At 53.1% G+C, this 12121-nt stretch overlaps 1 protein-coding gene across 1 annotated transcript in view; it reads left to right on the top strand.

Moving 5' to 3' along the window:
• Positions 1 to 232: 232 nt before the first annotated feature.
• Positions 233 to 12121, top strand: part of ASIC2 (acid sensing ion channel subunit 2) — a 265906-nt gene continuing 254017 nt past the window's right edge. The window contains exon 1 of the mRNA XM_042967847.1: positions 233 to 946. Coding sequence (XP_042823781.1) covers positions 233 to 946 — 714 coding nt within the window. The remainder of the gene's footprint in view (positions 947 to 12121) is intronic.

Here is a 12121-nt window from a genome sequence, read left to right as displayed (position 1 = left end):
GCGGCGGGCCGAGGCAGCGCTCAGTCCCGGGCGGGCGCCCGCGGAGGCGGCGGCGGCGGCGGCGGCGCCGGGCGGGCATGCCGCGCCACCGGAGCTCCTTTCGGGCGCACGCTTCCCTGGCGCGGGCTGCGCGCGGCGGCTGCTGCTGCTGCTTCCACTGCTGCTGCGGACTCCCATGGCGGCTCCTCCCGGCCGGGGCCGCCGCCGCTGCCGCCAGCCGCGGGCTGAATGAATGAGCCGGAGCGGCGGAGCCCGGCTGCCCGCGGCCGCGCTCACCGGCCCGGGACGCTTCCGCATGGCCCGCGAGGAGCCGGCGCCGGCGGCGGTGGCGGCGGCCGGGCAGCCCGGGGGCGACAGGGGCGGCGAACGCGAGCGGGCGCTGCAGGGGCCGGGGGTCGCCCGCAGGGGGCGGCCGTCGCTGAGCCGCGCTAAACTGCACGGGCTGCGGCACATGTGCGCCGGGCGCACGGCGGCGGGGGGCTCCTTCCAGCGGCGGGCGCTGTGGGTGCTGGCCTTCTGCACGTCCCTCGGCTTGCTGCTGTCCTGGTCCTCGAACCGCCTGCTCTACTGGCTCAGCTTCCCGTCGCACACGCGGGTGCACCGCGAGTGGAGCCGCCAGCTGCCCTTCCCCGCCGTCACCGTGTGCAACAACAACCCCCTGCGCTTCCCGCGCCTCTCCAAGGGGGACCTCTACTACGCCGGCCACTGGCTCGGGCTGCTGCTGCCCAACCGCACCGCACGCCCGCTGGTCAGCGAGCTGCTGCGGGGCGATGAGCCGCGCCGCCAGTGGTTCCGCAAGCTGGCTGACTTCCGCCTCTTCCTGCCGCCGCGCCACTTCGAGGGCATCAGCGCCGCCTTCATGGACCGCCTGGGCCACCAGCTCGAGGACATGCTGCTCTCCTGCAAGTACCGGGGCGAGCTCTGCGGGCCGCACAACTTCTCCTCTGTGAGTTGCCCTCCGCGCGCACCCGCTTCCCCCTGCTCCCCCACGCTCCAGAGTCAGTAGGCCCTCCCCGCCCCTCACCGCCCCCCGCCCCCCGCCCCGGGCAGGACACCAGGCCGCTGGCCATGACATCATTCCAGGACGCCCAGGCGGAACCCGCTCTTAGGTCCCCTGAGCCGTGACCTCCAGGTTGAGGGAAGTTGGACACCACTGTAGGAGGGGTGGCCTCGCTAGCCTGTCCCGGCCTCTCTCCTTCCTGTGTTAGCCCCCAAACCCTCAACTCTGCTCTTTCTGGTCCCCTCTGTGAGTGCTAGCCCTCTTTGTCCCGGACGTCACCCCCAGGTCCACAGGACTGCAGGCAGCTGCCCTGTGTCCGCGGTGAAGGGATGGGAAGAGAGAGAAGCACGTCTTACTTGTGGGCTTGTCTTTGGGGAAACCATCAGGAAGCTCTTTAAAAATGAGCCATCAGCAGAACTGCACTGCTCTAAGCAGCTTATGCCTGAGTTGCAAAGCACTTGGGAGTCTGGAGGGGAGGAGGGGGAACTTTGGAGGAAACGCCCAGGATGTTAACCAACGCCAAAGCTGTAGCCAGTGAGGTGGAGGAGTCGGCAGCCCCTTCTGCTACTTTTTCAAAGCTCTGTCTCAAGCACCCAGGGGATTTGAGCCATGGTGGGCATGAGCGGGGCCCTTGACCCCATGAGTTGAGTGTGGGCCCTGGTCTAGAGGAGCCACGCCCCTGCAGTGGGGAGAGCAGCCTAGTAGAGAGATATTGATTCCAACAGCAGGGGCCAGGAGAAGCTGTGCTCCTGGTTTGTAAACCATTTGCTGTGCTGGTTCCCCCACGCTGTGGGTCTGGATAATGCAGCTGTCAGACAGAAGGTATCTGCCTCGCACGGTCTGCCGTGGAGGAGTTCTTGTGCCAAGCCCCAGCGTGGGACAAGCCTGTCCAGTCATTCGTGTGTAAATGCCCCTTAGGTGGGTTTGGGTTTTTCCACTAGTGCAGGGAAGGTTGGCTGTGTGTTTATTTGCGATGCTCTGATGATGATTTAACCAGCCCCTTTGCCTCACCCCTGACAGTCTTGTGTCTGACAAAGCTTTTCCTGTGATGGTAAAGAGATGCGGCTGCTCCAACAGGTGTTGGCCCGGATGCCAGGCAGGCCAGGCCTCTGATTGGCTAATTGGGCAAGTCCCTGTCTAGGATGGTGACCCTGTATCCAATGTTATCCTCCTTGTTTTGGTTTATGTGGGGCATCCCTGATTCTTCCACTTCCAAAACATCCCTTATTTTCTGGGCTTTCCAGCATGCCTTTGAAGAATCCCTACCTAGTGGCTCCCCTGCTTCAGCAAGCAGGAAATGCTGTTAACGTGTGCTGCTAAGCGACTCCTTTCAGACTTCAAACACAATTCTGAGTTCTACAGAGACGAAGGAAAGAGAGTAGCGATGCCTTGTTTATTGTTTGGCTGACCACAAACTAGCAGCCCCTAAAGTTAGATTGAAGTTCAACGTTGCATTCGGTTATCAGCAACCCCTGTTTCCCGCTTCAAGTTGTACGACACGGCCCGCCAAATAGAATCGTGCATCTCTGACGATGGCTGTGCAAAGAGGGCAGAATGGCATGCTAACAGCCAGTGTTCACATCTGACACTCACACAACCTCTGTGTTAGCAATGAGTTTCATTCCCATTTTAAAGATGAGGAAAATGAGGCTCCTCAAGGCTGTCCAAAGCTCAGAGCCAGCCAAGTTGAAAGTCTAACTCTGCATGCCATCAGATGCATCACACAGAAGCCACACGTCGCCTTCTTCTCTGAGCCTGGACTGCTCTTCTATTAGAAGACCCCTGGGCAGGACTCTTGCTCTCCCCAACGCCTACCAATTCCTATCCCTCCTTGCCTTGGAGCATGGCCGGGAGAGTGGAAAGCAGAGCTGCCCCAGGTGGTGCAGGCGGTCATAACCTTGGCCACATGTTACGGGACCCCACCATGCAACAGGAGCTTGCTGCGGCAAGCATACAGCCCCTTCAGAAGCCACCGGACCTCAGTCTCCCTAGCAGGTACGGCCATGAGTTGAAGCGATCAGGCCCCTTCCCACTGGGGTACACCCTTCTCCTACTCGCCGGTACCCTGCCTCCCTTCATCAGAAGAGCTTGCAGGCGCACACACACCCCAGCAAAGGATATACCTCCCTTCCCCAAGTATGTGTTCCTGGGCACTCAAGGGACCCCCTAGTGGTTTCCTATCATGACCCTGCCCCGGGGACTTTCCAGTCCCCTAACAGTTCGTGCTTTTTTTTCCAAGGACCTCACATGAAAGGGTGCACCCCTCTGTCCGTGGAAGCCAGAAGCTATTTCGGGGGAGCATCAGATACAGAGCTGGCCCATCAGGCATATTTTCCTCTAATTACATAGGCCCCCTGACTCGGGCCTTTGTCGTCTCTGATGGAGTGGTACAATAGTGCAGTGGTTGAGAGCATACAGCACAACTGCGCTGAGGTTCAAGTCCTCCCACTTACTGTGCGCCTTCAGACAAGTGGCTTTGCCTCTCTGTTCTTTAGTTTCCTTCTCCCTCTAGTGGAGGTACCAAAATACCATATTTGTTGTGAGTGTATAGATGAATGGATGGATGGTCGGGTGGGTAGAGGGATGGATGGATGGATCGATGGACAGAGAGGCAGACAGAGAGATAGATGCGTAAATGCATGTATATGCACAGGTAAGAGCTCTGAAAATTGTGCTGGCCCCCATAAAAATGTTGCCTTGAAATGGCATCAGCCTCCTAACTGGTCTGTTGGCCTCCGGCTCCGTGGTCCTTCCCCTCCGCACCCATCCCATGCCCTGTAGCCAGAGTAGTCTTCCTAAAGGTCCCCTCAAAGCATATCATCCCACTCCTTAAAACCCCTCGGTGGATCCACTGTTCTCAGGTGCTGCACCTGTGTCCTGCCTTACCTCCTGCCACACCCTTTCTGGCACCACATACTTAAACTCTGCCAACAGGCTTCCCAATGTCTGGATTACTGCTCCCTGGGCCTCTCTGCCTTTCTCTGCTGCTGTAAGTCCCCCCCTCCCCTCCCCCCACCACCACACACACACAGACTGCTTTGTCTGCCCCAGGACACGAGTCATCCTTCAGCATCCAGCCCTGGGGGTTTCTCCTACTTTGGAGCCTGTCCTGACTGCCCCACTCTGCCCCTCTCATCACCAAGCAACTGATACCTTCCTCTTTTCTGCCCCTTTACCACCCCATTTGGGTGTCAGCCCTCACACCTACCTACTGGTCTGTGTCTGTCTCCCCACCTCCAGACCCCGGCAGGAGTCATGTCTGACTCCCCTGATCTCTCCAGCACCCAACACAGAGCCCAACACATAGTAAGTGTTGAGGAAAGGTTTGGGGAATGAATTCCTTCACCAGGTACCCCCCCAAGACTCCTTGTTGTCCTGGATGACCCGCTCCAAGACTCTTGGCTTAATTTCTCCCAGGAACACCAGTGGAAGGCATTTCTCGTAAGGAAATGCCCAGGCAGTTTCTGGGCATTTATTCCTTTTGGGGTTGGAGGGGGAGAGAGTGGGGAGCAGCATTGCTGAGCACCGCGATCCCTCTGCTTCCCAACCCCTAAGAGGACCAGTGCAACAGGTGGAGAATGGGGCTTCAGGAGAAGCCTTTGGGGGAGTATGCTGGCTGCCCCCAAAGCCTCATTCCATCTAGCTTGTATCACCTCTGGAAATAAACGTGGCAAGGGAGAGACGCGTATGGTGGAGAGGTGTCAGTTGGCCTTTATTCTCCAGGCCCATTTGGGATGTGTTTATTTGCAGCCGCTCTGTTTGTTGCTGCTGCGCAAGGGTTAATCGCTCCGCTGCCAGACAAAGCAGCTCCCGCTTCCGAATGCCCGTTTGTTTCCCTGGCACCAGCTGTGGACCTCGGGCTCAACACACCCTGGCCCTTCTGGGTTGTCCTGGGTGGGGGGGAGGGGGCGGAAGGGAGCAGCCTTCCCAGGGAGTGGACAGGGTGCCGCACCACGAGGCCGAGCTATCTGGGACTGGCGCCTGCAAAGAGGGACTGAGGGGTTGGGAGCAGGGGCTGACAGAGGCTGTTGAGGGTCTGCAGCGTGAAGAACCAAAAGCAGTGGACCCTCTCTGGCAGGAGGCACGGTTCAGGGGGAAGTGTCGGGCAGACCTAGCTTGGGCCTCTGGCACTGCCCCTTTCTAGCTGTGTGCCTCGGGCAGCCCTGCCCCACACTGCTGGGCTGAAGATAACATGTGTGCAGACGCTGGCCGGCTCTTGCATAGCAGCAGGTGCTCAGTCTATGAGAGCTGTTGTATAATCTGGATAAAAAGACTGGCACAGTATCTGGGGGTAGCAGTGATTAATTATTCTTAATGTAATTATCATATCTTATCATGACCGCTTCTCTGAGTGGGGATATGCTCATTTCCGGGTTCAGTCACTCAATCACCCAGCGTCTGTTGAGTGTCAACTGTACGTCAAGCTCTATACTAGCTGCTGGGGGCTATAGAACTAAATAAAGCTCGCAGTGTGTCCTCCATTCATTCTTGTTGAGGAAAGAGGTGTGTGGACAGATACCGGGAAGGAGCGCGGAGCTGCTAGGTGAGCTTAGGGGAGTACCTCGGTCAGACTGGGGACCTCTCTGATGGCTTCCTGGAGGCAGTGATATCTGAGCTGAGTCTTGAAGGATCAGTAGGAGTTCCAAGGCAGACAAGGAAGGAGGGAGGGGATTTCAGAGAGAGGGGACAGCATGTACAAACGAGAGTGCAGATAAGATAGAACACAGGCTTCTAGATCCTGAGAGTGGTTCAGGGCACCTGGAGGGAGGGGCTGGAGGTGCTGAGGAGTAGAGCGGACCCTGTGATAATGCAATGGTGTGATGTTTGGGGGCCAAACTGTTTTTTTTAACTTTGCAGCAAATCTCTGACTCCTTCTGCTACTGGCTCTTAGACCATGGAGTGTCCCTATCTGTGTCATCTGTGCCCCACCCCCATTCCTACCTCCATCAGGGCCACCCCTCCCTGCACTTTTCCCCCATCGCTCACCCCCTTGTGCTGGGGTCAACCTTGAGTCCAGATTTTGGACTAGTCGTATGTACTAAAAGCCAAGGAAACAGCATTTGGTTTCATCACATTTTGTCACAGCAAGCAGGCTGGCTGCTCTGAGCCAGCGACAGAAAACAAGAAATCATTCTAGCAACATATTGTTTAAAATCAGCAAATTCTGTTGAAATGGTGCTAGGCCAGGCCGTACAGCAGTTGTGAGGATGGATGGCTTTAGGGAGGCAAGAAAGATACTTTTGCCTTTGGAGAAAAGACGAATAAACCAGCTAATACATGTAAAATGCTTACAACAGTTTCTGGCACCAAGTAAAGGACTCAATAAATGTGAGCTATTTCCATTATTATTACTTGCGGTGAGTGTTCTGAGTGAAGGACGAAGTCAAGTAGTGCTGGGCAGCTGTGATACTCCAGGCCCGGGCTGGGCGTACCTCTTGCCATCTCAGTTCTCGGGATAACCCTAAAAGGTTGTGTGATTGTTTGCACTTTATGGATAGGGAACTGCAGCTCTCGGCGGGGTGGTGGTGGGGGGGGACTGTAGTCTGCCTGGAGTCACAGAGCCAGCAGATGACAGCGCTGGAATTCGAACCCAAGTCCTCATGACCACAAAGGTGCATGCAGCTAGATGCATGCTGTGTAGCTCGATGAAGGAGCAGCATGGGGGCTGGGGTGGGGGGGGAGGGGGTTGTGTGCAGTGAGAAGACCAACCAGTGCAGCCTCAGTGACTCTGGCCTCAGGATCTTCCTCTGTGAAATGAGGGCACGTGCCAAATGACCAAAGGGATTTAGCCGAGAAGTCCTCCATCCAAGTGAGCGGTCAGGGGAAAATAGGGCTTAACAACTGCAGATGGCCCGAGCTTTTCGGCCAACCATTTCGTTTCTTTGCAGAGCTGAAACAGTGATTAAGGGGGAAATGTACACGTTATTGGAGTGCTGGAGACAGGATGGTGATTAAACAGACATTTATACAAGGAACATGAAAAGAACTCTACCAGTGATCTTACTTTGGGGAAATTAGTTTAGGGAATCAAATGTAAACTCTGCTCAGGTCTGGAGATGTCCAAATTGACCAACGTCAGGCTGATTCTGATAGTAGCTATTTGGGGGCCACTGTGGCCAGTCATGAACGCATCAGTCAGATGCCTGTCTAATTGAGAAGGGCCGCAGGAATAACCAGGCCGTTTGGTTATACATCCATCGCTTTGATTCTCCTAAGTGATTTGCTTGGATCAGCTGCTCAGAGATTCAACCAACCAACATGCACTGCGTGCCTACTGTGTGCCAAGCAGTGGGCCACAAAGACGACAATGAATTTTCTCTCTTTCTGGTAAGAAGGCCTGCAGAGGACCATGTGCTTCATCAGTGTGATGGGGGCTGAAAAGAGATACTGGGCATGTGACAGCCCAGGGTTTGTATTGGGCACCTGTTATGTAAACATTCCTGTCAGTTTCACCAGCATCGAATGGGTGTCCTGGAGCCCATTTTACAGATGAGAAAACTGAGGCTTGGGGAGGCACAAAGTCACTGCTGGAGGGCAGCAGAGTGTGGATTTGAACAAAGGTCGGTCCAGCTCCAAAGCTGTGCCAACACTACTTTTCTATGATGCTACTGTGCCAACACTCAGAGATGCCGCTAAGAACCAACCCTTCTGTAGAGGGTATCCGTCACAACCTTTCAAACCGTCGTTCGAAGTCTCTTTTGCTGCGGATTTGTATGGGCCCTGGAGGTCATCCTGGGTTCTAAGGCCTGCAACCCCGAGAAGGAAAGACTGATTCTCAGAGCACAGGAGCAGGGACAGACGTGCATCCTCCCAGTCCATCAGCCACACAGGGTCATCAGGAGTTGTGACAAGTCTTTTTTTTTTTTAATTTTTTTAATGTTTATTCATTTGAGAGAGAGAGAGAGAGCAGAAGAGAGACAGAGAGAGAGGGAGACACAGAATCCAAAGCAGGCTCCAGGCTCTGAGCTGTCAGCACAGAGCCTGATGCGAGGCTTGAACCCACGAACCACAAGATCATGACCTGAGCCAAAGTCGGATGCTTAACCAACTGAGCTACCCGGGCCCCCCGAGGAGTTGTGACGAGTCTTAACGTGGCCATAAGCAGAACTAAATGACTATTTTCATTCTTTCAAGGACATTGGTAACTTGTAGTCCTGGCTAAGGAAATGTTGCCAAACTGAGATCCAGCTCAGACCTGTGCTAACAAAGAGACGACTCACACGTAATTGGAACATGACTTGTTGGTAAAACAAATAGAGGCTGCTAACATACTGGGGAAGTTTGTTCTCCTGAGCATGTCAAATATCTCCCCTGACACCACTGTGTATACTATTAATTTGCCTAGTAAATTGTTTCCCCTGATTCCACACACACTTATTGAGCTATGACTCTCTGCCAGGCACTTTTACATTCATTAGTTTATCTCAGCCTGGCAACAGACCGGAAAGGAAGTCTTCTTCTCTCCCTGGTACAGATAAGGAAACAGGTGCAAAGCAGTTTGGCAACTTGCCCAAGGTCAGAGACAGAAACCTGGATCTTTGGGTTCCAAAGTCAGTGCTCTTGGCACTATATCAGAGTTGTTCCCAAAAAGAAACCCCCGGTCCAGCTTCAGCCAGCAAACTTGCATTTCCAACCTGGATAGGATATCATGATATACGTTACCGTCGCATTTTATCCCCGCAACAATGGAGGATGTTGACTGTACCCTATTGCCTGCCTAACTTCAGACAGGAGGAGTGATTTGCCCAGGGTCACGTGGCCCAGGAAAAGAAACAGCCAGAATTTGCATTCAGATCTCCATTTGAATTCAGATGCTTATGACCCGCCAGATCTCCTAAGGCTCCTATATATCTCTTCTTCCCCAGCTCCTCTGTTCCTGCTCCGGGTGGACTTAAAAGGGTTTCACCAGCCCTGGAAGATTTTCTTAGGGGAAAAGCAATGGGCCCCCGAGTGCCTTGCAGATGGGTCAGTGCTAAAACTGGCTGCTGAGAAGAGGTGCTGATTTCCTTCCTGATCTCTGCCCAGAGACTCCCCCTCCTTCCCAGGCAGGTCAGTTCCAGCATTCTCCAATTCGCTGTAGATGAATGGAGAGCCCCGTAGGCCTATGCTTCTCAAACCTGAGCTCACCCAGATTCCTGGGGTCCCTGCAGAGACCCTGAATGGGTGGGTCTGGAACAGGGCTTGAGATGTACATTTCTGAAAGCTCCCGTGTGATGCAGATGTTGCTGGTCCATGGACCACACTTTGAGGGGCAATGCTGTGGGCTCTTGAAGTCCCATGAATGCTGAGAAGGAGGGATCAGCAGGCTCTGGCAGTCATGTCCGAGTCGCTGGGTTGCTGAATGTGCACATGGAATGTAATTGTGTACTCTGGCCCGGCCAGTGTGTCAATCAAACCACAATGCAAAGGCCATCGGGTAGGCCCAGTAATGGCCAATCAAAGATGGCCGCATCCTCATCCCCGGAACTTCTAAATACGCTACCTTAAGGAGCAAAAGGGGATTCACAGATAATCAAGTCAAGGGTTTTGAGATGGGAAGATTATCCTAGATCATGTAGTAGGCTCAACATAACCACCAGCTTCCTTATAAGGGGGGCAGGAGCATCAGAGTCAAAGAAGGAGATGTAACCATTGAATCAGAGACCAGAAGTCAGAAAGAGATTTGAAGACACTACATTGATAGCTTTGAAGGTGGAGGAAGGGGTCACGAGTCAAGGAAAGCAGGTGGTCTCTAGAAGCTGGACAAGCAAGGAAGCCTTCTTCCCCAGAGCTAGGTTCAAAAATGGTCAACGTGAGATATTTTAACCATGCTTACATTCATGCAAGATTGGGAACTTGGAGCCCAGACTTAGAAAGGAGGTGGTTGGAGGACCAGGAAGGAGGCAGTTTCAGGCTTTAGAGACCCTCAAGTTCAAAGCCCAGGTCCTCCAGGTCCCTACTGAGTGTCTCTTGGGGAGTTGCTTACCTTCACTGAGACTCTGTTTCCTTATTTGTGGGACAGAGATCACACATTCCAAGCAGGGTTGTTCTGAGACTTACAGGCAGCATATAATCCATCCAAAAATTACATATTAAGAGCCAGCTATAGTCTGGCACTGGTGGATAAAAGTTGAGTATCCATTCAGAAAGTGGCCCTACTCTCTTGACTGTAAAAGCACTGGTATAGAAATGTAAATGTAAGCTATCACTGCCATCCTCATCATCATTATTAACAGGTGACAGCGCTCACTCCTTTTGAGGGAGACTTCCAGGCCCCGGAAGAAGAACGTTCTAACTATGGCCTTCTCTGTATTGCCAGAGTTTCAGCCAAGAACCTCCTGTAGTTTCCATGCCCCACCTCTATGGGTAGGTCAAGGCCTTTTAGGGTCTCTTCCCCCATTGAGTACCCCAACCAACATTAAAAAAAAAAAATCAGAAAGAGAGAATGAGTTGGTCAAGGTCACATTGAAAGTCACCGGGGAAACTGGAAAGACCCTGAGGATATCTGTGCTTAAGCCTATAGATGATGCTTTTATGCCACAGCAGTATCTGCTTCTTCCTCGGAGAACTTAGTCTTTTTCCAAAATATGTATGCTGGCCATTCCCTTCTGATTCCAGTGGCATATCTGATCTGAAAGTTGTTGATACTCTGATCTCTGAAAGTGAAGGGTTTAATCTTCTCTTGGAACCCCTCCCAACGAAAATTATTTTCCCACTTTGAAATGGCACGGGCATCCACTGTGAACTCACATCCATAAATCTAAGCCTGCTGCTCAGGAAAGCAGATGAGGTTTGATGCTGCTTCTCAGCACAGTCTCACAGAGCAAATTATGGCAAGAATTTGATTTATAGAAGCACCTCAAAGGCTCTGGAGTGAGACGCGTGTTTATTCACTTTATTACCGTTTATTTTACACTCTCTTTATGCTCCCTGCACATGGATTTGAAAGACTATTTGGATAGATGCTTATGACCTGCCGGTTTGCACAGCCCTGGTGAGGAACATAGATCTCTTTGGCGATGCTGCCTCCAGCTCGGGTTGGGGGCGCTTATATCCGTGTTGAGGGTGAAACCCAGATGTAACAGATGGGCTTGGAGACCCTAACCCCGAGTTCTCACCTCCCCAGCTCTGCGCTTGTAAGGTACTTGGTGTAGATCTCCAGCTGCAACCCCGGGGTGTGTACAGTCAGGCTTGATTTAAGATTCAAATATCTCAGAACAGCTGGGGATATTTAACATCGCTATAATTACATTACATTTTTGACAGTACATGGAGTGAGAGCCTTTTTCTGTGGTTGAATATTCAATGAGCATCAAATATTTTAACCAGCCAGAGAAGCACAACTGCATATTTCACATCTAAGTAGGTTTGTTTTTAAAATGCCAGCCTGGGGTGAGGGTCTCAGGCTCCGATCTGCTGTTATCAAGTCTTTGGGAAGGCAAGAGCACCGTCCCTGTGGCCAAGGAGCTGCATTAGCTGAGACACTGAGGAGAAAGGGGAACGAACGGGCAGGAGCTAGGTGGGTGCCCTGCGTGCCTGGGGTGACACGCGAAGGCTTGACTGTCACTATAGCTCTGCTCGCTGGGGCACCACAAAAGCAGTGACAAGAAAGCCGAGGCTCGGAGAGCAACTAGAAACTTGCCAGAATAGACGACAGAGCTGGGGTCGGCAAAGGCCTCTACAGAGGTGTTGCCACCAACTTGGGCGTAATGGTTGGTTGGCAGGAGGTGGGATAAGGGAGCAGAGATAAGGCAGGGCTGGCCTACTGTGTGCCAGCTCTGTGCCTCCCATCTGTCTTCTTTGGCCCTCATGACACTGCTCTTGGGGACCGTACTGTTATGTCCGTTTTACAGGTGATACAACCAAAGCTCCTAAGGTCAATGGGGAATGGTGATGGAGATCTGTTCGTCATGTTCTTAGAAGATTGTGTCTTGCATATTTGATTTCCGTTGATCTCCAGCTACCTCCCTCACCGCTTCCCCTCCCCTGTCACCTGCTCCAAGAATCTTCTCCAGCCAGTGAGGTGGGAAGCTACCTATTACCTTGTCTCACCTCCTTCTTCCCACCCATCTGGAATCAGAGGTTCTTGTCGCCCCTGAGTCACAAAGCTAAGTCACTTGGGAGGTGTTCATCTTTTTTTTT

This window comes from Panthera tigris, chromosome E1 (genome assembly GCF_018350195.1).
Source record: "Panthera tigris isolate Pti1 chromosome E1, P.tigris_Pti1_mat1.1, whole genome shotgun sequence".
NCBI lineage: Eukaryota > Metazoa > Chordata > Mammalia > Carnivora > Felidae > Panthera > Panthera tigris.
This window is presented reverse-complemented; position numbering and strand designations above follow the sequence as displayed.